At 41.9% G+C, this 27,612-nt stretch overlaps 1 protein-coding gene across 7 annotated transcripts in view; it reads left to right on the plus strand.

Moving 5' to 3' along the window:
- Nucleotides 1-27,612, plus strand: part of POSTN (periostin) — a 218,761-nt gene that overhangs the window by 158,382 nt on the left and 32,767 nt on the right. For 3 of the 7 annotated variants that reach the window (XM_044073314.1, XM_044073316.1, XM_044073315.1), the window contains exon 18: nt 20,386-20,466. The exons of the other annotated variants lie outside the window; for them this stretch is intronic. In XM_044073314.1, coding sequence (XP_043929249.1) covers nt 20,386-20,466 — 81 coding nt within the window. The remainder of the gene's footprint in view (nt 1-20,385; nt 20,467-27,612) is intronic. 7 annotated transcript variants of the gene reach the window in all.

Genomic DNA, 27,612 nt, shown 5'->3' on the forward strand with positions numbered 1-27,612 from the left:
ATTATTACAAGTGATTGCTGGTGAAAATTAATGCACATTCATAAAACTAAGAATAGGTGTTTAGAGTACCACAATTTTTCTTTTTTGTAATACAGATCTGTGGGTGCAGGGTGACACTGAACATGCAGAATAGTGTGGAGAGCTCATTTTTTTTGAACTAGGCAAATAACATAGTTTATTAAAACTTCTGATTTTTACATCAGCCATTGTTTTTTTTTTTTGAGGGGTTTTTGTTTTTTGATATTTTCTTAAGTGTTTCATAGTATCCAGCACCATAAGAGTTGGCCATGTCATAATCAAACAAAATGTGTGAATTGTTATTCTTCTGTCTGCATTGGGTTGCTTCTTAATTTAACCATCTTCATGTATTCTATTGTGGTTTTGTGTTTGTTGAAGATGAAGTCCATATAGCACTAAGAGGTTTTGTAAACAATATATTTCTCAGTTCACAAAGCATAGGTTCATAGGTTCATAGGTTCATACTAGGCTATCTGCCCTAGGGCATTTATAAGCCTAGCCAGAATGTGTTTGGCTTTCGCCACCCATTTTAAATGAATTTTGCTATGCCATTTTTCAAGGTTAGTATACTGTGCCTCTGTCTAACAGTGACACAGGAGTGATACCCGGGGTAAACCTACTATCTCCCATCCACTCATCAAGATTCCTCTTGAAGAGAGTCAATGAGGGACTCTGCCTAACCTGGGATTTTATTCCAGAGTGAAGGGAGCCACTGGGTTATGAATCTGTCCCTCCAGCATGTCCTAATTATTTCAGTGCTGAGGTTCAAGTCTCTCGAGCGCTTAGCTCGATGGGATTTGGATTTTCTGAGGTGCAGCATGTCCATTAATTTCGGGTTGGACATGGCTTTATACGTTAGGCACAGATTGTCTCTGAGCAGGCGGTATGCCACTGAGTAGAGCTGGAGTTTCTTTAACCGGGCAGCATATGGCATCTGTTTGAGCCCTTTGATCCTCTTGGTGAGGTACTTTTGGGGTCTTTCCGGTTGCTGCAGGTGTCTGGTAAGGTACATCCCAAAAGGGGCATTGTACTCAATTATGGGCCTGATGAGGGATGAGTAAAGAGGCACGATGATCTCCCCTGATCTAGATGTGAATCCCTTCATGATTAGGTGGGCTATATAAAATGTTTTTCTAACCACTCTGGCCACGTGGTTGTCAAATGAGAGATTGCTATCAACTTGGGTCCCCAGGTCCCTAATTACTTCTTCTGTACTTAATGGATTACTACCTATGTGGTAATTTGTGGGCACTTTGTTTTTGCCAAAGGGGATGACTATACACTTTTTGGTGTTTAGCTTGAGGCCATGGCTCTGGCACCAGTTGTCTGTTTCTTTGAGGCCCTTTTGTAGGATGCTTGTGTTGGCTGGAGAGTCTATTATGGCACCCAGTTTGCAGTCATCTGCGAACTTGGTCAGCCACAGTCCTTCCATGTTAGCCTGTACCTCCGAGAAATATATACCGAACAAGAGGGGTCCCAGGACTGAGCCTTGTGGGATGCCACTTGTAACTGGTTTGGAGTCTGACATGGCTCCAGCAATTCTAACCATGTGGATTCTGTCCTTGAGCCAGTTTGCAACCCATCTAGTGACATAGGGGTTTATATTTAAGCTGGTGAGCTTATCTATAATGCCTGAGTGGGGTATTGTATCGAAGGCTTTTGCAAGGTCCAGGTAGGCTGTGTGGAACACCTTCCCCTCGTCAATGGCCTTGGTGACTGTTTCAAAGAAATCGACCAGGTTTAAGAGGCAGGATCTGCCCTTAACAAAGCCGAACTGGGTAGGATCCAGTGTCTGTAGGTCCCCAATATCTTTATTTATGAGGTCCATGATGATCCTTTCCATAGCTTTGCAGACCAAGCTAGTAAAGCTTATCGGGCGATAGTTTCCAGGATCCATTGAGGCACCACCTTTGTGGAGAGGGACCACTGTTGCTGTATGCCACTCTTTGGCTACATATCCTGTAGTAAGGCTGAGATCGAACAGTAGTTTTATGTTTGGGTTTAGTTCTTCTTGGAGTTCATGTAGAACGCAGCCCGAGTCACCGTCTGGTCCCATTGATGCTGTGTTTTTTGCTTTGGAGAGGGCGTCTCTTACCTGAGCATCTGAAATGTCATGGGGGCAGCACTCTGCTGGGATAGATATTTGCCCTTTTGGTGGGGAAGGGGGGGGGAGAAGTTTGCGCTGAACTTGTCAGCTAGGATGTTGGCAATGTCTGTGGGTTTGGTGTATTTTTTGTCATTTTGGACTAATTCTGAGCAAATCTGGGAATTCCCACCCAGGTTCCTAACATAACTAAAGAAAACCTTGTGATTATCCTTAGTGTCCTGTGCAATTTTTCTCTCAAAGCTGGTCTTAGACGATTTTATGAGTGCCCGTAGTTGTTTGCTAATACTGATCAGAGATGCCTTCCATTTTTGGGATTTTGCTCTGTCATATAGTAGCTTTCTCCTTCTATTGTATAGTTTGTTTATGGCTGGGGTCCACCAGACAGGATGCCTAACTTTGGAGGATTGGGTCTTGGTTTTATTTGGGATTGTATGATCCATGCATTCCTGAAGGTGTTCATAGAATGTGTTTATAAAGGATTCTGCGGTCTGGGCCGTATTTTCCACAGGCCCGGGGGCTTTGAAGGATTCCACCTCAGTTTTGAGGAGTGTGAAATTTGCTTTAGAGAAGTTTTTCACTGTGGTTTTATGGGCAGGGGCTGGGGTCGGGATGTGAATATCTAGTGAGATTAGTTTATGGTCTGATCTTACCAGTGAGGGATACACTTCTGGTCTGGAGCATAGAGTCCCCATGTTGGTGATGATCAGGTCCAGTATGTTTTCCCCTCTTGTGGGAGTGGCAACAAGTTGTCCCATAGCATTTGAGTTTATAAATTCTAGGAACCTTTGGGCTAGGGTGTTGGAGCTAGAGTAATGCTCCCAGTCTATGTCTGGGTAGTTGAAGTTGCCCAATATAATGGTGTTTGGAGAGACCTTCATATTTTCCAGTGTTCTCAGGAAGGCCGAGTGGGGTTCCTGGGTTTGAGAGAGTGGTCTGTAGCAGGCTATAAACTGGAAGGCAGTTTTACCCACTGTTAGTTGCACATGGATAGTCTCTGATGCTTCGTGCTGTGCCACCAACCTGGAGGTGTGGGTATCTTTGACGAATATTGATATTCCCCTCCTTTTGTGGTTCGGTCCAAGTTTTGGGGCTGAAAAACATGGTATGAGGTATAACCTGGTAGTGCTGGGGTGCTCTTGGGAGCCTTGAACCAAGTTTCTGTTACTGCACAGATATCGATGTTCTCCATGCTAAGGTGAGTTTCGAGTGCGTGCATCTTGAGGTTTAGACTTCTGGCATTGAGTAGCATTACTCTTAGTTTCTTATCCCTTGTGATACCTATGGAGGTGGGTTTGTCTTTTGAGCCTTGCCTAAAAAAGGCACTATGGGGGTGGCAAGAGCCTTTGCCAATATCCGAAAGCCCAGGGGTGACAGGTGCAAGCCGTCCCTATCAAAGCATCGTGGCTTGTTGAGCATGTCATCCCAGGCAGACAGGCATTGGATCCCCTTTGAATTACACCAATACTTAAGCCAATTGTTGAAATTGATCACCTTGTCTTCATATTGTGGCATCATTCTTGGTGAGGGTAAGATGCTACTCAAGGTCAGGGTCATACCGGCCTGGGCTACATGCTCAGGGAGCTCCTCTATGTTTCTTTTCATGTAGTCCAGGGAAGTACATCTCAGGTCATTCACACCAGCATGGACAATGACTGAGTCATATTTGTACTTGCCTTGGAGTGACCTGAGTGCTTGTGTTATGTGGCGGATTCTAGCGCCTGACAGGCAGCTCACCTTGACCTTCTCCTTGTTCAGCCTGGTGAGTGGGACGTCAGTGTGCCTGATGATAGAGTCACCTATTACAAGTGTATCAGGTGTGTTGTTTAGCCTTAAGGGCTGTGACTGTTCGGCACACTGGCTTTGTGAGCTATGTGTTGCACGTGTTTTGTTTTGGGGTAGCGGTTGCTTGGGTGTCTGCTTTGGAGGTCTCTGCTGCTTAGGCAGATTTTTATTTAGAGTCTCCGAGTATGTTTTTGTGTGTTTATGTGTTTGATTTGCTGTCGTGGTAGGTCTATGTGAGACTGGAATTGTAATGAGTGTGGTTTCCTTCTCCTCCTGACTGGTTACGCCAGTACTGAGTTGAGAGAGCTTAGCCTCCAGTTTGGCTATATGGTTGCATCTCTCACATGTGTTGGAATTTGTTGGGAGGAGGAGAGGGTTGTCTGTGTACATGAGGCAGTTGTAACATTGCCTCAAGATTCCCAGATTCACCAGCTGGACCAGAGAGGAGATTGACAACTGACCTTTGGACATGCTAGAATAGTATTGGGAATTCCTTTATAATTGAAAAAAAGGGCCAATGGGGAACAAAGTACTCAAGGGGAGTTTGTGAGGGTGTAGTGCTTTTAATTTTTAGTGCTGACTTATATAATTGCTTTAGTGAGCAAGTGCCAGGCTTTAGAGTGGGAATAGGGTGTTTATTATGAGAACTAGATCAGTTCTAAGGGAAAAAGTGAAGAGCAGACTTTGTGGAGCCGAGAATGGTTTAAACCCAATTCGCGCAAAGCTGCGCTAAAGCGTGTTTTATACAGGGGGACTTGAAAGAGCTAGAAATTGGCCCAAAACAGCCAATAGACTACCAGATTCTTGTGCTGGAAGCACTCCTCCAGGGATAGATAGGCTGTTCCAAGCTCCCCACTGCCTCTGGTGAACAAAGAAGCCTCCCTTTATCCAAGAAAGGAAATGGGCAACACAGGAACTTTCCAAAAGTCCAGAATACAGCAAAGCCTGTATTTGGACTACTCTAGGTCAGGAAAGACGGGAAACAAGGATATATATATTTTTTTTGCAACAAACAGCAGGAAAATACAATAAATATGTAACACAGGCTAGCACACTTGAGTGTGTAGCCTCAACAGGTAAAAGCAACAAACAGAACAAACTTTAAAAGTGCAGGTGCAAAAACAACTTTAAACAGTTTAAAACAGTTCAAGAAGCAGAAATACTTGCAGTTTAGCTAGATCGGACAGTCACCCAGGTAGTAGCAGGAAAACAAACACTTTTATCAGGTTAGCAGTCACTCTTTTAGCCTCTCTGCTGCTAGCACCACTCTACAGGACCACAAGGAGCTTGGCTGAGTAGTAACAAGTGCAAAAAACACGCCAAAGTGGGTTTTATACAGGGGGACTTGAAAGAGCTAAAAATTGGCCCAAAACGGCCAATAGACTACCAGATTCTTGTGCTGGGAACACTCCTCCAGGGATAGATAGGCTGCTCCAAGCTCCCCACTGCCACTGGTGAACAAAGAAGCCTCCCTTTATCCATCTTGTGACTGGGTTAATCTATATACAGTCGAACAAACAAACGCTTTGTAAGAACAGGCTATATCAGCACTGTGATTCCCCAACTGAAAAAAAAATAGATATTTAAATTCAGGGAAACATTGACAATATGGTGCAAAGCAGCATGTTCTTCATATTCTGGTCTGGTCTAATTTATTTTTTCTTATTTTAGTAAGCCCGCAGACTAAACAAACCGAGACAATACAACGAGTGATTTCAGATGAGTATATCAAAACAATGCCAGTTAGGAAATAGATATAGTTAAAAAAATATGTGCTTCTAAAACCAATATAAAGTTCTAGTTGTTATGAAATATAGTACAGTATTACTTTTATTTCATTTAATTTTATTTAACATTTATTAACCGGGAAAGTCTGACTTGGAACGAAGCCAATTTTCAGCGGAGGCCCGGGGAGAAATGCTCCAGATTGTGTCTTAAAAATTGTATCCGCAAAGCACAGAAGTTGTCATCAATGTTATACAAATTATTTGATGTTAATTTTGTTACTGAGTGGTATAGTTTACATTACTCGCATTCTATAACCATTGCTGTGAGATCATAGTGGTAATTTGTCATGTGACATTCAACAAGGCATGGAAACCAAACTGCTCCTATGAATTTAAATTGTCTGCCTTTTTATTGTCTTTCTCTGCAGCAGTGGCTAACTTGTGACACTACATACCCTGCAGGACCTACCATAACTTGATATGCATAACTGTATATGTCCATTATGTGCAAGTGGTTGACTGTTACCAGCCCCAGTTCTGTTTCCCCAGTATAAGTTTTCCCTGTCCATGATTTAATTCTCTTGCCTCCCCTGCAGAGACCGAGAGTAAAGCCCATATTCCTCCATATTCTTTCTTTGACTTAAACACTAATTGCTATTTAAAGACTTTTGATTAAGATAATGGTCTAACTTTCATATTTTAATATTCAGCATTTTTCTCTGCTTAGATTTGTCAAATTTTATTGGGTAAGATATTTCATGTCAACATTTCTCCTTTTACTTTTGGGCCTTGGACATTTGAACCATCACCTTGCACATCTGATAGCCACTAGATGAATATCCTGCCTTTACATTGTAATATGCCAGGCTCATAATTTCAGTCTGAATTAATAGTTTTAAAATATAGACATTGGCTGATTAATCGCTTTTGCTGTTACTGAGTCCAAGCAATATAGGCAGAAATTAATTGTGGCAGGAAAAACTAGCAAAATATCGACTTTAATTAATTTTATGATAGACATTACATAAGGAATATTCTGCATTCTGAAACTAAATTACATGTATGGATCAGAAAAAAATAAGAAAGTGCCTGGGGGGGTGCTAAATAGTGTTTAACAATTCAAGTATACAAGAAAACTACTTAGATAACAGCAAATGAAAACCATTCATATATATTTCTGAGTGTGTTAAAAGTATTTAAATTTTAAAGTTATTTGAGAGGTTTCAGGTAAGATTACCCAACACTCACTCGGTGTCTCTCTCTTTCTCTTTTGGTGTTTGTGTGTGTGTGTGTGTGTGTGTGTGTGTATATATATGTATATATGGCACGGCACTAAAACAAGTAACATTTCTGCCTCAGTGCTTTTGATTCTTTATTTCACTTCCCAACTGAATTGCCTTCGGTGTTGTGTCGACTTGATTTTTTTCCTTGTGCGTTTTTAGCAGAGACTTGGTTTTCCTTTAGCATCCAAAAGCCATTACCAATGAGTGAACTAACAGTCCTCTAAAGTGATTGCATGCATTAGTGTGATGTGCATGTAAGTATGTCTGCATATAAAATGTGTAAAGGTCCCTGTTTTGTTCCTGGCACTTTGCCTGAAGTTGACATGCTGCAGATATCATATCCACTGTCCCTCGGCCCTCTGTAAAGCCGCACTGAGTCTCTGGCTGGTGTCCATCTTCCATGTGTTGAGTGAGATGGTTAAGGAGGACTCTGGCAAGGATTTTGCCAGCAATGACCAGGAGAGAGAGTCCTCTGTGATTATCACAAGACTGCCTGTTTCCCTTTCTCTTGTAGAGATGGACAATGGCGGCATCCTTTAACTCCTGAGGGATAACTTCCTGTTGCCACATGGTCTGGAAGAGCTCGGTGAGCTTCTGTAACAAGACTGGTCCCCCTGTCTTGTAAATTTTGGCTGGAATGAAATTAGAGCCTGGTGCTTTACCATTGGAGAGAAGCTTAATTGCTTCCTTAACCTCTGATTCCTTTGGAGGTTCTGCCAGGGAGGTGTTAATGGCAACTTGTGGCATGTGGTCAGTGGCTTTGGCATTGATAGATGAAGGCCTGTTCAGGACATTGTTGAAGTGCTCAGCCCATCTTTCCAGGATGGCTTTCTTATTAGTAAGCAGGGTTGATTTATTGGCACTGAGCAGTGGTGATGTTCCAGAGGACTGCGGCCCATAGGTGGTCTTCATGGCATCATAAAAATTCTTGGAGTTGTTGAGTTGCTGCTATCAACATACTTCTGTATCTCATCAGCCTTTATGCTGAGCCAAGAGTCTTGCATCTCTCTGAGCTTTGTTTGCACCTTGCTTTTGGGACCTTTGCAGTGACCTTTACACAATGGTCGTGGACCTGACCAAAGCCTTTGCCACCGTTAGTCATAAGGGGCTATGGCGGATCATGGAGAAGTTTTGCTACCCAGGCAAATTCATCAATATGGTGCACCAATTCTGTGATGGCATGCTTGCTCGAGTACTGCATGATGGAGACTCTTCCAATGCCTTCCCAGTTACCACTGGAGTCAAGCAAGGCTGTGTACTGGCACCCATGCTGTTCAGCATGATGTTCTCGGCCATGTTGTCAGATGGCTTTTGCAATGATGAAGAAACCAGCATCAAGATCAGATACAGGACTGATAGCAGGCTCTTCAACCTGTGGAGGCTACAGGCCAAGACCAAGGTTGGAGAGGATTCTGTGTGCGATTTCCTGTTCGCAGATGACTGGACACTCAGTGCTGCCACAGAGGCCCAGATGCAGCAGAGTATGAACTGCTTTTCCACTGCCTGCAGAAACTTCGACCTCACAATCAATACTAAGAACACTGAGGTCTTGTATCAGCCCGCACTGCAGAAGACATATGTGGAACAACCATCACCGCTGAAGGTGAGATTCTGAAGCCTGTTGACAAGTTTATGTCCCTCGGCAGCACACTCTCCAGATTTGTAAACACTGACGATGAAGTAGACACATGCATCACCAAGGCAAGCTTCGTATTTGGATGGCTGCAGGAGTCAGTATGGGAGAGGAGAAGCCTCAAACTGTCCACAAAGCTGAAGGTGTACAAGGCAGTCGTTCTGCCCATATTACTGTATGCCTGTGAGACATGGAGTGTGTATGAGCATCATGCCAAAAAAGCTGAATCTCTTCCATATGAACTGCTTAAGAAGGCTGATGAAAATTATCTGGCAGGACAAAGTTCCAGACACAGTTGTCCTAGCTCAAGCTGGACTGCCGAGTATCTACACACTGCTGAGGAGAGCCCAAGTCAGGTGGGCAGGACACCTTGTACATATGCCAGATACACACCTCCCCAAGAGACTGTTCTATGGTGAACTTGTGGGAGGCAAACACACACAAGGTGGGCAGAAAAATCGCTTCAAGGACATGCTGAAAGTCTCTCTGAAGAGCTTTGGCATTGACCTGGGAAACCTTAGTGCAAGACCACCCCTCCTGGTGAAGCTGCATCAGCAAAGGCGCTACCTCCTATAAGCAGAGCAGGACTGCAGAGATGCAGAGCAAGCATAAGCTGCGTAAATTCACAGCCAACTCTTTGTCAACCAATCCAACATACCGCTCGTGCCTGACATGCAGCAGAGCCAAGCCCGCAATTGACTGATCAGCCACAGCCAGACACATTGTACTCAGTCAACCTCCTCAACGTGATGTCTTTGGTCATTGTCGATAACGCCGGATGAACAGCAAAATGTCTGCATCCAGTGATGAACTTGCATCCCAGCAAGCACTAGTTCTCTGACTTTTGCCTGATTCTGTTCATAATAGGTTCTTGCTTCAGTGAAGCTCTGATTAAGATAAAACATGTATCTGACAATGAATGAATTCTGTACATTCATCTCCACATCTTATTTATTTATTTGTGTATGTATGTATGTATGTGTGTATGTATGTATGTATGTACATATGTATCTATGTATTACTTTCTTTAGGTTCCCTATAAGAAGAACGAACACTGAAAATAGCAAATACTCTTCTGTTGAACTGTAAAATTTAAAAGCTGAGAATGCTGAAGTCACAGAACAGTGATTTTTTTCCCAGGGAAAAAAAATCGCTGGGCCGTTCTGAGGACTTTGCTGTTTTCTACACTGTGGTGCATTCTTGGAGTTCATATATTTAAGTTGGGATGTGTGGGGGGCACAACCCCCATATCGGGGGATGTGGGGGGTGAAGACCCCCACTTTATTTTGTTTGTATATATATATATATATATATATATATATATATATATATATATATATATATATATATATATATATTTTGGATCAGCAAATTTTCCCCTGGGAAAAAAATAGCTGATCCGTGACTTCGACGTTTTTGGCTTTCAAACTTTATAGTTCGACATAATAGCGTTTGCTATTTTTAGCATTTGCTGTTCTGATATAGTCGCCTTTCTTTATTTATTCAAACATGTAGGTGGCTAATCCACTACGTCTCTCAATAAGTCATGACCCAATTCACTTAAAAATTCAAAATACGTCAGATTTACAACATGTTAATTAAGAAAGCAATACAAGAAAAGCAACACAAAACGGTTGCACATATTGCTAGAAGAATAACATCAAGAAGGAAAGGTTGATCGTGATACCAGAAGGACATATTTATCCATTCCTTACTCACGGTCTATTATCTAGTGTTTAGATAAACAGGAATTCAGCATGCTGCATAAATGTTCTTAAATGTTCATTTTCGCATATTTGCTCTAACAAATGAATGTCCTTACCCTCATCACACCAAGTTTCATTATTAGTTTAAATATTAAGTGATATATTGATTTGTTTGGTCCTACTGAATATTCAGTCATTTCAATTATTTCTGCAAACTGCATGTTTTTATTTCTTTGCTTTTACATACATGTAGACAATACTTCCTTTGGCCATAATTAGGGGAAAAAGGCTCAGGCAGTCTGTAAAGTGTGAATGTTTGCTAATTTCCACTGTAACTCAGGAGGAACTACAGGTAACAAAATATTAATTTTTGTTATACACAAGAGAATCGACTTGTAAATACTGCAGTATTTTAAGTAAGTTTTGAGCTGCTATTATCTGCAGAAAAAGATGCTGTTGAATGAAATACTGCCACAGTATCTTGACAGACTAAGTAAAGTGCATCAGTGTTTCCCTTTGGTTTTCTTTCCGCATATACATACTGTTCTTTATATCATGTTTATATTCTACCAAGGATATGACAGCTGATCAGTTTTCAAACCTTCAGGGCTCCTTCCGCTTGCTCAAATTGTCAAGCATCTCGAGCTGAGCTGACAAGTTTGGGTGTGAATCCCTTCAGACCTTTACTGCTGGTGAGGAGTACGTTCCTCTGAGCTTTGTGAGGATCGACGGTCGACTTGTGCTTCCTTTAGCTGGGCAGATAAGTTCCCCTTAGGGGGGGGAACTTCTATTTTATTAATTTTTACTGATGCTTTATTGCTTTCCTCTTCCGGAAAGTTATTTTAAAGCTAAGAGTGTTGTGGTTTAATGGATTGTCTGGACACTGTTATGTACTTTAAAATGGAGCACTCAGTGTTTCTGTCAGCTTAGAAGTAGTGTTATCTAACTGATAAAATATTTTCTGTGGAGAAAGTGTGTTTATTTTAACATTCTGGGGGTGCCATAGTGTTTGGAAGTACTTTTTACTGTGTTTTTGTTTCTGACCATGGAACAGATTCACTCCCACGGCCTGTCCTTCTTCCAGCCACAAAAAGAAAACATTTAAGCAAACAGCCTTTGCCACCACAGCATGCTATGGCCATTTATTGTACCTCAGAACACTCATCTTTTACCTCGGATACCTCTGGTGTAGCACCTACAGTCACTATAGGCAGGAAGAGGGTTAGCCATGGCCTATGCAGCTGTTGGGGTCCCTAAGTGGGCAAGGGAGAACCACTCTTGTTCCTGGGGGAGGGAACAGGGAAGGTTTCCTTATTGTGTCAGAATGTTGTGCCCATCTCTGGGGAAGCAGTAGCTGCCATTAGTAACACTGTTGGCCCCATTTTTCCTGTCAAAAGGAAACAGAAAACCAAGCATGTATCTACTTCTCCCCAGATTTCTTGGGATAGGAGTGGTTTACAGGGACTGCCTCAAGGTTTGATTCAGGCTGTTGATCCTTCTTGTAGTGTAGATTATGTTAAAAGAAAAAGGGATGCCTTCTTTCTTGCAAGATGCAGGGACAGATTTAGGGTTTTGCCCTCAGATTTCTGATTCAGTCTCAGAGGAGAGTTCACTTTCTGATTCTCCCTGTGGTGGTTTCTCTTTCTCTGAGACAATTGCTAGACTGTCAAAGTGATTTCAGTGGGAGAACACTGAGGTTTCTCAGTCCTGCAAAATCTCAGTCCTGCAAAAAGTACTATGAGTTGCTACAGAAGAATTTTCCAGAACCTACACCGATTCCTCCTGTCCTGTCTGCTTTAAAGGATGTCTGTCTTTTTGCCTGCAATTTTCCTGATGGTTAGTTGGCAGTCCCTAAAAAAGGGTGATAGGATGTTTACATTTTCTTAGTCTTTTAAATTTTTATAGAGTATTCCCAAACCTGACCCCAGCAGCTATAGCCATAGTTGACACCTCTGCCATTTAACTAATTCCACTTAGCTTAACTATTTAGTTAATTCCAATCCTACTCTTTTTAATAAGACTAATAAAATTATTGGTAGGTGTAGGAAAAAAGTGTATACTTCTGCAACTTTGAATTTCAGAATTTTAAATTGACAGGCTCATATGTTAAAGTATGACATATTTTAACATATTGTGAAAGTATGGAGGATGTTTTTGCTACACTTTCTTCTACTGGACAGATCAGAGATTCAGTGTTTGGACCCTCTGCCGCAGAGGTGATCTAAAAGTGTGATGAAAGGGGCAAGCTGATCTAGGGAATCTCTTAAGATTTTTCAGCCCTCCTTTTCAAAATTGTCCATGTCATTTTCTTTCTCCTTATCCAGTTTTTGCAAAAAACAATAAATAGTCTCAACAGAATTTAGGTAAACAGACATTTAAGAAGAAGTGGCAAGGAGGTTTCAAAAAGAAGTCTCAAACCTCCCAAAATGAGGGACAGTCCAAAAACTCTGAATGACTATTCAATAAGCTTTGTGACCCCCCTCCCATACTGGCCCTTTTTCACTTCCAGAAAGTCTGAATCTCCATGTTTATCTTTGGTAGCAGATTGTTTCAGACAAATGGGTTCTGAAAATCATTCAACAGGGATATAGATGGCAGTGGGAGGAAATTCCTCCATTCCAGGGGGTCATTCCTCATCCTGCAGATCAGACCATTAAGTTTCCACTTGTTCTCCATCACATGCTGACCCAAGGAATAATAGGCATTTTGTTTCCACTTGTTCTCCATCACATGCTGACCCAAGGAATAATAGAACCAGTTTCTTCTTCCCAGATGGGGAAGGGTTTTATTCAAGGATGTTCCTAGTGCCAAAGAAAGAAAATGTTTGGAGAGCAGTTCTGGATCTTTCTTTCCTAAACCTGTTTGTGATAGTGCCCAAATTCAAAATGATGGCACTTCGCAACTTGTTCCTCTTCTTTCCTTTCAAGTTACCTGGTAACACTAGACATAACATACGCTTATCATCACATTCCTCTTCATCCAGACTTCAGGCATTTCTTAACGTTTTTGTGTGTCTGGATGACATTGTCAGTTCTCTGCCTTACCCTTTGTTTATTCGCTGCACCAAGAGTATTCACAAAGTGTCTGACTCCAGTTATAGCTCACTGAAGGCTACAGAGTAACCACATTTTTCCATATTTAGATGACTTGCTTATCTTTGCAGTGTCTTTTTCAAAATGTCAGGAATCTCTCTCTCTCTCTCTCTTGGATGTGAGATCACTTGCACAAGTTGGGATTCCAAGAGAACATTCAAAAGTCTTTCATGACGCCACATGACGCAAGCACTCAGGTCACTCCAAAGCAAATACAAATATGACTCAGTCATTGTACATACTGGGGTGAATGACCTGAGACGTACCTCCCTCGACTACATGAAAAGAGACATAGAGGAGCTCGCTGATCATGTAGCCCAGGCAGGTATGACCCTGACCTTGAGCAGCATCTTACCCTCACCTAGAATGATGCCACAGTATAAAGACAAAATGATCGGTTTTAACAATTGGCTAAAATTTTGGTGTCATTCAAAGGGGATCAAGTGTCTGTCAGCCTGGGATGACATGCTCGACAAGCCACGTTGCTTCACTAGGGACAGCTTGCACCTGTCACCCCTGGGCTTTCGGATATTGGCAAAGGCTCCTGCCAACCCCATAGTGCCTTTTTTAGCAAGGCTCAAAAGTCAAACCCACCTCCATAGACAGCACAAGGAACAAGAAACTAAGGGTAATGCTGATAAACGCCAGAAGTCTTAACATCAAGATGCACGCACTCAAAGCTTTCCTCAGTATGGAGAACATCGATATCTGTGCAGTGACAGAAACCTGGTTCAAGGCTCCAGAGAGCACCCCAGCACTACCAGGTTATACCTCATATCATGCTTTTTGGCCCCAAAACCTGGACCGAACCACAAAAGGAGGGGGAGTTTCCATATTTATCAAGGATACCCACACCTCCAGGTTAGTGGCATTGCACGAAGTATCGGAGACCATCCATGTGCAACTTACAGTGGGCAAGACTGCTTTTCAGTTTATAGCATCCTACAGACCACCCTCTCAAAGTCAGGAATCCCACTCGGCTTTCCTGAAAACATTGGAGAACATGAAGATCTCTCCGAACACCATTATATTGGGTGACTTCAACTACCCAAACATAGACTGGGAGCATTACTCAAACCCCAGCACCTTAGCCCAAAGGTTCCTGGAATTTATAAACTCAAATGCTATGGAACAACTAGTCACCATTCCCACAAGAGGGGAAAACATACTAGACCTGATCATTACCAACATGGGGACTCTATGCTCCATACCAGAAGTATATCCCTCATTGGTAAGATCAGACCATAAATTAATTTCACTGGATATCCACATCCCGACCCCACCCCCAGCCCAGAAAACCACAGTGAAAAACTTCTCAAAAACAAACTTCACACTCCTCAAATCCGAAGTGGAATCCTTCAAGGCCCCAGGGCCATTGGAAACTATGGCCCAAACTGCAGAATCCTATATAAACACATTCTACGGACATCTCCAGGAATGCATGGATCATGCTATCCCAAACAAAATCAAGACCCAATCATCCAAAGGCAGGCGTCCAGTCTGGTGGACCCCAGCCATAAATAAACTGTAAAACAGAAGAAGGAAGCTACTACATGATAGAGCAAAATCCCTAAAAGGGAAGGCATCTCTGATCAGTACTAGCAAAAAATTACGATCCCTCATAAAATCCTCCAAGGCCAGCTTCGAGAGAAAAATTGCACAGGACACTAAAGACAATCATAAGGCTTTTTTCAGTTATGTTAGGAACCTGGGATGCAACTCCCAGACTTGTTCTGAGTTGATTCTAAATGACAAAACATACACTGAACCTACAGACATCGCCAATATCCTGGCAGACAGATTCAGTGCAAACTTCTCCACTCCCTCCCCCCCAAAAGAGCTAGTATCTATCCCGGCAGAGTGCAGCCTCCCAAACATCTCTGATGCTCAGGTGAAGGCCGCCCTCTCCAAAGCAAAAAACACTGCTTCCATGGAACCAGATGGCATCCTGGGTTGCGTCCTACATGAACTCAAGAAGAACTAATCCCTCAAGTAAAACTGCTGTACAATCTCAGCCTCACTACAGGATATGTGCCCAAAGAATGGCGTATAGCAACAGTGGTCCCACTCCACAAAGGTGGCGCCTCTACGGACCCTGGAAACTATCGCCCCATAAGCCTGACTAGCCTAATCTGCAAGGCTATGGAGAGGATCATCATGGAACTCATAAACAAAGACATTGGGGACCTACAGACACTAGATCCTACCCAATTTGGCTTCGTCAAGGGCAGATTCTGCCTTTTGAACCTGGTCGACTTCTTCAAAACAGTCACCAAGGCCATAGATGAAGGGAAGGTAGTCCACACAGCCTATCTGGACCTCGCAAAGGCATTTGACACAATACCCCACTCGGGCATCATAGATAAACTATCCAGTCTTAATATAAACCCCTATGTCACAAGATGGGTCGCAAACTGGCTCAAAGACAGAACCCACAGAGTCAGAGTTGCTGGAGCCATGTCAGACTCGAAACCGGTCACAAGTGGCATCCCACAAGGTTCTGTCCTGGGACCTCACTTGTTCGGTATTTACTTTTCTGAGGTACAGGCCAACGTGGGAGGACTATAGTTCACAGATGACTGCAAACTGGGCGCCATAATCGACTCTCCAGCTGACACAAACATCCTTCAAAAAGGTCTCGCAGAGACAGATAACTGGTGCCAGAGCCATGGTCTAAAGCTAAATGCCAAAAAGTGTATAGTCATACCTTTTGGCAAAAACAATGTGCCCACAAATTACCACATAGGTGGTAACCCATTAAGTACAGAGAAAGTAATTTGGGATCTGGGGACCCAAGTTGATAGCAATCTCTCCTTTGACAACCACATTGCCAAAGTGGTTAGAAAGACCTTCTACATAGCCCACATCATCATGAAAGGATTCACATCTAGATCAAGAGAGGTAATCGTGCCCCTTTATTCATCCCTCATCAGGCCCATCATAGAATACAATGCCCCCTTTGGGATGTACCTTACCTGACACCTGCAGCAATTAGAAAGACCCCAAAAGTACCTCACCAGGAGGATCAAGGGACTCAAACAGATGCCATATGCTGCTCGGTTAAAAAAACTCCAGCTCTACTCAGTTGCATACCGCCTACTTCGAGGCGATCTATGCCTGACATATAAAGCTATGTCCACCAGAATTAATGGACATGCTCCACCTCAGTAAATCTAAATCCCTTAGAGCCACGCGCTCGAGGGACTTGAACCTCAGCACAGAAATAAATAGAACATGCTGGAGGGACAGATTCATAACCCAGAGACTCCCTTCGCTCTGGAATAGAATTCCAATTCATGTTAGGCAGAGCACCTCACTGACTCTCTTCAAGAAGAATCTTGATGAGTGGATGGGGGATCGTAGGTTTGTCCCGGGGATTACTTCCGTGTCACTATTAGACAGAGGCACAGTAAACTAAACTTTAAAAGGGCACAGTATACTCAAATCAAGGGGTGGTGTAAGCCAAACACAATTGGGCTAGGCTTATAAATGCCCCAGGGCAGATAGCCTAGTATGAACCTATGAACCTATGACTCACACAAGGATTCTGCTCCTGGGATGTCAGCTAGACACCTCAGTTCAAAGAGATTTTCTTCCACAGGAAAACAGATCTTTATTTAGATATGTTTCTTAAAGTTTTCCACTCAGACTTTGGTCACTGCAAGGGAATACCTCAGGATTTTGGGTCTCATGGCATGTATGATTCTCATGATAGCCCTGGCAAGAGTCCACATGAAAAAGATACAGTGGTATCTGAAATCTCTTTGGACTCATCATCAACACCCTTTATCTTTTCAGATCTTAGTACTGGGGTTCATCAGAAGAGAAATCACTGAGAGGAGACAGCAGATATCTTTAAACCATGGTCTCCCCTCATCCATTCCTGCTTCAAAGCAGTCACCACAGATGCTTCAGACTTTGCCTGGGGAGCAGTTTTAGGAGTGATAAAAGTGCAGGGGATGTGGGACACCAAGGACAGATGCAAGCACATAAATACCAAGGAGATGCTTGTCCTGATCAAGGCACTCAGTTCTCTGAACCCATCTTTGATCCTTAGGACCTCTTAAGTGGTTACAGACAATACCACTTTGATGTGGCGCATCAGCAGGTAAGGGTGAAGCAGGTCATACCCCTTTGCAGACTACCCATGTTAGCTTGGGATATAGCTTCACTGCACAGTCTCACTCTGCAGGCATCCTACCTTCCATCAAATCAAAATTGTCTGGCAGACAAGCTGAGCAGGACCAGGGCAGACTCTCACAAATGGAAACTAGATCCAGGGGTTCTTCCAAGATTTGATCCATTTGTGGGGAGTTCCTCAAGTAGACCTTTTTGCGTCTTCACTGAACAATCAAATGGAAAGATCTTGTTCCAAGGATCTGATAGATGCCTTTTCTTTTCACTGGACAGGAATGTTTCTGTTTGTCTTTCCACCTTTTCCAGTAATATCCAGGGTACTTCTGAAGATTCAGAAGGAATCCCCCAAGATCGTTATGGTGACTCCCTTCTGATCCAGGCAACCATGGTTTTCCTTTCTTTTGGAAATGGCCAGGGCCATTTACCACAAGCGTCTTCACGCACTGGATCTACTCACAGTGGTGTCTCATACACCGTAACATGAATCATCTTCAACTGACTGCCATGGACGATAGGGTCTTAGTTCCTTTTAGGCATCTCTTTTTGAGGACCTACAGCAGGTACTAATACAGGAAAGAAAGCCTGTTATTAGAAAATCATATATTAACAAATGGAAAGGTTTTCTAGTTGGTGCCAGCAATATAACCAGTATGCATTCAGGACTAGTTGTTCTGTTTTTTTTTTTAATATTTGTGTGAGTTGGTATCCAGTGTCATTTCTTATTCCTCTATCAAGGTTCATTTATTGGCCATTTCGGCATGTCTACCCATGGATCCTCCTCTTTCAATGCAGTTGCATGTAAAAAAGTTCTTGAAAGGGGTTTTACATAAGAGGCGTCCAAGTAAACTGGTGTCCTCTCCTTGAGATCTTAATTTTGTGTTGGAGAAACTAACACTGGCTTCACTTGAACCAGCTAATCTGGCTGACTAGATGTTCTTAACATGGAAAACAGTTTTATTTATTGCTCTGACTTCTGCAAGAAGGCTATCTGAGTTGCAAGCTCATATGATGAGTCAAACTTACACCATTTTCCATAAGGACAGGATTTATTTCAGAACTAATTCTACTTTTATGGCTAAAGTGGTATCAGAGTTTACCTTAAGCCAAACTAGGCATCTTCCTGTTTTCTTTCTTGAACGTAAAAATGAGGAAGAAAGGATTCTCTATACCTTGGATGTCCACAGACAACGCAGGTACTATCTTGACAGAACTAAATCGTTTAGATCATTGGATCAATTGTTCATTTCTTGTGATGGCAAGGAGAGACAACTATTGTCAAAATGGACTATTCTGAAATGTTTGTCTAAGGTTATTATCTTTTGGTATGCTCCCCATGACCAATCTATTCCAGGCACGGTCAAGGCCCACTCTACAAGGACCCTGACTTCTTCTATGGCTTTTTGAGAAGGGCTGGAGTCTTGAAGTATTCTAGAAGCACTACAAGCTGGATTTCTTCTCTTGGTCTACAGCAAGCTTTACTATGACCATTTTCCAGAGGCCCCTGGACCCTTCTCGTTCCACCTCCCCAATATTGTTAGCTATAGTAATCTACCCATATAGCTAAGGCTACTGCAGCAATGATCAATATGAAGAACATAGTACAATTGTGTAAGTTGACTTACCATAATGATAGATGTTCGAATTATCACTGCTGCAGTGGCCGATCTCTCCCTCCCTCTGTTGCCCCCTTGTTTTTTAGTGTGTTTTTATGCCAGGGTGTGGACATTTGTTTTTTGTTATTCCTAATCTTGTCCTTTCAGGGCTCAGCCTCCTTCTCTCTGCTGGCAGGGAAGCTGTGCAGGGCTTCATGACCACATTTGCCTTTTAGTTAGCTCAGCTAAAGCTCCTTGACAGTTTGGGTGTATGGAGGGTGCCCTGAATCTTTGGAAACTGCCTGGCTGTTATATACTTGGCAGAATAAAACCCCCATACTGTTATGGTAAGTTCAACTTGCACACCTGTGCAATTTGTGTTACATCAGAATGTTATTATTTGTGCTTTAGCATACTAACTGTTATAGAACATAGGAACAAAACCAGGTACGAGACCATAAGATGTCTAACCATATGCATCTTTTAGTAGGCACGCTCAGAAGTTCTTGTACCCTTTTCAAGCACTCACTGTGCTTATCTCCCTCCCAACAAGCATGGTTACACATGGTAATCCTGGTGTAAATGTGTCTACCCCTCCCATCACCAAAACTACATTTAAAGATAGCTGAAGTAATACCTTTGTGGTAACATTCCACAGGCTGGAAATACATTGAATTAGAAAACTATCTCTTGAATAAGAAAACTATCTCTTCAAAATAAGCGTATATGTGTTGGTGTAGATATAGCTCTCTAGTGCTGATGCTTGTAGAACCAATGGCTTTGCAAATAAATGGAAGGTCAAATAGGACCTCATTGCAACATTCCCTTGAAATCATAGTTTGAAAATCAGCATTCTGTATTAATTATACTCATGGAATTTTGTGTTAAGAGATAGATGCAGCTGTTCTGTAAGTAACACCTTTTGTTTGTTGATAAAACTGTAACAACATAAAACAAAGCAGAAAAGTATGGGGAAATTACAGAAAGACTTTAGAAGAAATTGATATTAAGCAGTTTTGTCTAAAGTGTTACAAATACTGTAGAAAGCACTGTTAGAATAACTGGGTGAACTATAAACACAGTCCTTCTCCTGTAACACCAGTCATATACAGGTAGAATGTTAATAAGATAATTTAAAAACACATACACATATACCTGTAATCAATGGCACCCATGAAACATTCTGAAGTCAAGTTGTGTGTGAACATTTAATGCACATACACCTGTAATCAGTGGTACCCATGAAACATTCTGAAGTCAAGTATGTGTGAGCATTTACTAAACCAAGATTTTTGTTATGTCCTTCAGGATTAGAGAAGAAATTGACAATTAAGAGTAGTCCCGAACCAAAAGTAGTCAGTGGCCAGGTAATTCATCGAGTAGTCCAAGGTAAGTACTGTTTAAGCCATAGTCAAAATGACACATCTAACAGCAACTGTAGTTATACTGACAAAATGCTGATGCGGCATCTAAGTATCACTATAATTAGTGAAAATAATTAGTGTTTCATTTAAATAGCATACTTCACTCAGTTCCATCTTAGGCTGGTGCCATCTTCTACATGAACTGATTTAAAAGTAATAGTTGGACTCATGGGCAGAGTATGTTATGTTGATATCTAGTGCAGAATGTACAAAATGTACTTAGTGTATCTCCATTTTTGAACATGTATAAACTGCGACCATGAATTCTGTTATAAGGTCAGTTTGCTAATGTCTGTCAAGGTGCTATTCTTTTAGACTACTGTACAACATGGCCATTTGCACTTTTGCCTTTAAAATGAATCTTTTAATCTTCTATACGATCAGGAAAATAGCAAAATTTACACTAATAGCAAATGTTTGAAAAGGGTTGTCTGTGCAGGAGCCATAAACATTTCTATGGCAGCAGTGTAAAAAAATTACAGAGTGATTTGCATTATATCCAGTGAATCAATGGGAATAGGATCCAGCAAATCAATGGTAATGGGATCCAGCAAATCAATGGGAATGGGATCTAGCGAATCAATGGGAATGGGATCCAGCGAATCAGTGTAATGGGGTCCAGCTAATCAATGGGAATGGGGTCCAGTGAATCAATGGGAATGGGATCCAGGGAATCAATGGGAATGGGATCCAGAAAATCAATGGGAATGGGGTCCAGCGAATCAATGGGAATGGGATCCAGTGAATCAGTGTAATGGGGTCCAGCGAATCAATGGTAATGGGGTCCAGTGAATCAATGGGAATAGGATCCAGTGAATCAATGGGAATGGGATCCAGCAAATCAATGGTAATGGGATCCAGCAAATCAGTGGGAATGGGATCCAGTGAATCAAAGGGAATGGGATCCAGTAAATCAGTGTAATGGGGTCCAGTGAATCAATGGTAATGGGGTCCAGCAAATCAATGGGAATAGGATCCAGTGAATCAATGGGAATGGGATCCAACAAATCAATGGTAATGGGGTCCAGTGAATTAATGGGAATGGGATCCAGCGAATCAATGGGAATGGGATCCAGTGAATCAATGGGAATAGGATCCAGTGAATCAATGGCAATGGGGTCCAGCAAATCAATGGGAATGGGATCCAGCAAATCAGTGTAATGGGATCCAACAATAAATGGGAATGGGATCCAGTGAATCAATGGTAATGGGGTTCAGCGAATCAATGGGAATGTGATCCAGTAAATCAGTGGTAATGGGATCCAGCAAATCAATGGGAATGGGATCCAGAGAATCAATGGGAATGGGATCCAGTGAATCAATGGTAATAGGATCCAGAAAATCAATGGCAATGGGATCCAGTGAATCAATGGTAATGGGATCCAGCAAATCAATGGGAATGGGATCTAGTAAATCAATGGGAATGGGATCCAGAGAAACCAAAAATCTTTAGGAACTATTTCAAGGATCACCTCTCTCTCTACTAAGCAACACCATGGCTAAAGTCCAACCACCCCAAACCCAGTAAACACCATAGCATATGCTGGACTAATTACAAAATCCCTGCACAGCCATATTGATAGCTCTATAGAATAAGCTGTGCCCACTCATATTAAGAATAAGGCAAACTCAAAAGACAAGCCACCCTGGTGGAATCACAGTGTCAATCAGGCTTACAACAAAAGGAAAAAAATCTTGGCCAAGCATAGGTCCCTGCACAAAGGAAGTCCATCACTGAGCCAGGTAATTACATAAGTCTTACCAGCCTCATATGTAAAGCCATGAAATGAATCACTATGGGCATGATAAATGAGGGCATATTTTACCTGGACATATCACAGTTCAGCTTTGTTAAAGGAAGGTCATGCCTATTAAATCTGGTGGACTTTTTTGAGAGGGTCACCAAAGCATTGGGTGAAGGTAAGACTGTGTACACAACTTACCCGACCTGGCCAAGGTTTCTGATGCAATACCCCTCTCAGGCATTATAGACAAGCTCACTAATTTAGGTATAAACCCTTTTATCAACTGCTGGATAACCAACAGGATCACTGATATGACCCAGGAGTTCAAAATAGGTGAGACCACCTCCGCTACAAGGACAGTCACTAGTGGAGTCCCCCAGGGCTTAGTACTGAGCCAGCTGATTTTTGGAATTATACTTTTGTGACGTGGAACAAATTCTGAAGGTTTATGGTTGACTACGTTTGCAGATGATTGTAAGCTTGGGGTTATTATTGACTCCCCTGCAGACACTAGCATTCTTCAAGAAGCCATGGTCTTAAACTTAGTACATAATTTATCTGATAATGAAATGTATTCTAAAGCAAAATCTTTTAAATAAAGTTCCTTCTGATTTTTGCCAAGGCATAGTTCATTTCCTGTCTTACAGCGTTGTCTCTCTTCCATCATCCTCTGCATGAGGATTTTGACCCAGCCTTTTGGCAAGGCCCATCTAGATATCTATGATATTTTGCTATTCTGATTACAATAACCATTAAACTAGTCCTCTCTGGCAGGATAGATTCTATCATCTCATCCTTACAGAGGCTGTCTTCTTGAAAACTCTATATGGAAGGACAAATAAAAAATATTTTCTGTTTGGGCTGCAGCACAAAATTTAGACCCTTTCTTGGTCTCACTTCTGTAAGGTTTAAGGTATCTTTCTGAATATTTTTGATGTAGACCTTAGTTATTTTTTGATCATAGTCTAGTAATTCTAATTTCATTCTTGCCAGGACTGCCGTGGCTTTCAATAAGGTAAGGCCTGTCTGGGAGGCAATGTTCTCCTTTTCTCCTTAGGCCTCCCATCAGAGACCCCCATGTGTGTGTGTGTGTGTGTGTGTGTGTGTGTGTGTGTGTGTGTGTGTGTGTGTGTGTGTGTGTGAGAGAAAGATTTAAATAACTTAAGGAAGTTGGAGCTTAAAAACAAAAAATGGCCAAAATTTCTGTTTTTTGCAGTAATAGGGGGAATGGCCAACTAACTTTAAACTTTCCCCAAGTAATATTAACAGGCATCAAATGAGATGCTGAAATAATGAAATACAACTTCCACAAACTGCAGGCGAAGTTGCACTAATGAAATTGCACCATCTCTCCTTGCACTGCAGTGTAACAGAATCCTCAGAAGTAACTAGAATCCTATGCAATGATAGCACGCTGCTTTACTTCAGCTATTGCCAGTGACCCTAGTGACAATGGTGCTCACCCAGTAGATTACTGCCTGTTCATGAAGTGAAGGAAAACATCTCTTTCAAGCTATACATGTACTCTTTGCTAATGATGTTAACAGACACTTTGTCACCTACCTTTTGTGATATCTATATGAACACAGACCCTGAACTGTTTGCAGTGACTTTGTGAAGTGCATAGCCTGTACTGCGCACTCATCCTACAGTGGCAATGTTAGAAGTAAAGCTGAAGTTATGTTAATGTATAAGAAGAAAATAGTTTATTGTTGTATCAGTCACGTCATTTTTACTTTCCTCAGCAGACACAGCACTTTATGTAGTTTCCCCCATAAGCACACAGACACACATATCCCACAACTTGCCCATGTATACCTTCTATAGGTGCAGGGCTATCCTGACTACTGTCATGCCTATATGTCATCTCCTGCATCACAGACAGACATACAGACTGCTAGACAGACAGGCACACACATACACACACACACACACACACACACACACACACACACACACACACACACACACACATACACACACAAAGTGGTCATGTATGCAAGCACACAAAACACACACACATACTTGCAGACTTAAAATCTGTTATGAATTAAAGGTGTCTGTGTATATATTCATGACTGCTGCTTCAATGTATTTCTGCAGTTCTTAACAAACTGGAAATAACTTTGCTATTTCTTAAAATACCAAAAAGAGATTTTTAATATGACATATATATGCCTAATGCATTATGTTAAACTACATCACATATGCAATTTGCAATGATTAAGGTGATAGATGGAAAAATCATTGGATTCTCACTTTGTAGGTTTAAATCCCACCTTTACTCCAGTAAGCAAAATATAAATAAAATAATATAAAATCCGGGCCTATATTAGAGGAATGAAAACTCACTTCAGCGAAACCCGTTTAAGCGACACATTTTGAGCGAATGTCTCAGATATTGCAAAAGTGAACGGAGATCACCGTAGGGAATTCTTCCCTTTTTTCAATGGAGTGCGATCTCGGAGTTGGCATATTTAAGTAGCGGGGGTGTGGGGGTACAGGGGGGCTTGCCCCCTGCATAAAACAGTTAGTGATAGTTTTCGTCCATTAGGTTTTTTTATTTTTGGTCTTTGATATTTGAGACATTCGCTCAAAATGTGTCGCTCAAACGGGTTTTGCTGAAGTGAGTTTTCGTTCCTCTAATATAAACCCTAAAATCCTACCAGTTTTGAGCAGTGATTTTTATACTTCAAGGTGTATGGATGGAAGGCCTTCTGGGGAACCTAATGCCTGGTCATGAATTCTAATACTACAAAAAAGCATTAGTAATACAAAAGTGAGTGAGAGATACACTATACAGTGCATCCCGGATTTTTGGAATGTGTAATATTTTATCAGAATACATATTTATTGGCTTCTTTCAAAAAATCTGTATTTTTATTTTTATTTTGCTAGCTGTTTAGCTGTGGCCAGTAGAAAATGCCAGCTAAACATTGCATTATTCAAGTTTCTGCAAGGCCGGTACATCGTAAATTATCAGTCACCGTTAGGACCAGAAACAGGTGCATGTGAAAGTGTGTGACAGAGTAAAACTATTGATATTTAGGAGTCACTAACCTTTATTTATTATGAAAACTGCAAATTGAAAGCATCTGTGATTTACAATATTCTCATCAAAAATGCACAATCTAATAATTTAATTACAGCATTTTATCAGCATGATAGATTGGAATTCTTAGGTTCACAACAAGGTGTACATTTCTATTTTAAAAAGAGATTTCACTATCAGCTTACAAAACCCTCTTCTCTGGCATACCCTCCAGGCTAGTTGCTCAGCATAATGAATCCAAGATTATACAAGTGCAACTAACTCTGGGCAAGACCGCAACCATGTCCCAGGATTCCCACTTCTCATTTCTTGATGCACTGGAAAATATTAGGGTACAACCCAACACCCTAATAATGGGCGATTTCAACTACCCTACCATTAACTGGGAAAACTCATGTACCAACTCTTTTGCTCAATGTTTTCTGGAATTTATAAATTCAAACGCCTTGGATCAACTTATCCACACGCCCACCAGGGGCAGCAATATCCTAGACCTGGTCATTACCATCATGGGCGACCGGTGTTCCACACCAGAGGTCAATTCCTTGTTGGTCAGATCCGACCACAAGCTGATCAGCCTAGACATCCACATCCCACCCCCACCCCCCATTAGGGAAACCACTGTAAAAAAATTCTCCAAAGCCAACTTCACGCTTCTTAAGACAGAAGTGGCAAACTTCACAACACCCATGCAGATGGACATTAGAGATACGACTGCTGAATCCTACACAAATTCACTTTATAAGCACTTACACGAGTGCATGGATCATGCTATCCCTAGCAGAACCAAGATGCTATCCTCTAAAAAAGGAAGCCAATATGGTGGTCCCCTGCCATAAACAAACTCTACAACAGAAGAAAGAAACTGCTGAAAAAAAGAGTAAAATGCCATGACTGGAAGAACTCCCTGGTCAGCCTCAGTAAGAAGCTGAGATCCCTCATAAAATCCTCTAAAGCTAGTTATGAAAAAAAATCACCACTGATTCTAAAGACAGCCACAAAGCATTCTATAGCTATGTCAAGAATCTCAATGGCAACACTCAGATCTGCTTTGAGTTACAGCACAATGGCACTAAATTATACAGAACCAACTGATATTACTAACATCCTTGCAGATAGGTTCAGTGCTAACTTTACCCCCCCCCACCCCCTAGAGGGCCCATCTCTATATCGGAAGAATGCAAAGGTCCTGTAATCATGGCTGCACAGGTAAAAACCACACTCTTCAAAGTCAAGAACTCAGCATCCATGGGACCTGACAACATCCCAGACTGTGTTCTACATGAACTACATAATGAACTGACACCCCACCGAAGCACCATGTTCAATCATAGCCTCACCTCAGGCTTTGTGCCCACTGAATGGTGCACAGCGATGCTTATCCCACTCCACAAGGAGACCACCACGGACCCCGGGAACTACCGCCCCATTAACTTAACGATCCTGGTCTGCAAGGCCATGGAATGTATCATCATGGAACTTATAAACAAAGACATTGGTAATCTCCAAACTCTGGACCCCACCCAGTTCGGGTTTGTAAAAGGCAGATCATGTCTCCTAAACCTGATTGACTTTTTTGAAGCAGTCACCAAAGCCGTAGATGAGGGTAAGGTGGTTCACACAGTTTATCTAGATATCGCCAAGGCTTTTGACACCATCCCCCACTCTGGAATTATAGATAAATTCACTAGACTAGGTATAAATCCCTATGTCACAAAATGGGTTGCCAACTGGCTCACTGACAGAACCCACACTGTAAAAGTAGCAGACTCCAAATCTGACTTCAGACCAGTGACAAGTGGAGTACCACAGGGTTCAGTCCTGGGTCCTCTCCTGTTTGGTATCTACTTTTCTGAAGTACAGGCTAACACAGAAGGTCTTTGGCTAACGAAGTCTGCAGATGACTGCAAACTAGGAGCCATAACTGAAACTCCTAACGATGTGGACATCCTACAAAAGGGCCTTACTGAGACAGATGCTGATGTCAAAGCCATGGCTTCAAGCTCAATGCCAAAATGTCCATTGTCATCCCCTTTGGTAAAAACTTTGTACCCATGACCTACCACATAGGTGGTAGTCTACTTAACAACAAAAGTGTGATAAGAGACCTTGGAACACAGGTGGACAGTAGTCCCTCCTTTGATAATCACATCACCACAGTAGTCAGAAAATCCTTCTACTTGGCACACCTCATCACAAAAGGTTTCTCATCCAGGAAAAAAGAGGTCATTGTTCCCCTCTACTCATCACTCATTAGACCCATTATAGAGTACAACGCCTCTTTTGGTATGTACCTCACAAGACATCTACAACA

The sequence above is a fragment of the Protopterus annectens genome, chromosome 5.part1 (genome assembly GCF_019279795.1).
Source record: "Protopterus annectens isolate FY-2018-M chromosome 5.part1, PAN1.0, whole genome shotgun sequence".
NCBI classification, from domain to species: domain Eukaryota; kingdom Metazoa; phylum Chordata; order Ceratodontiformes; family Protopteridae; genus Protopterus; species Protopterus annectens.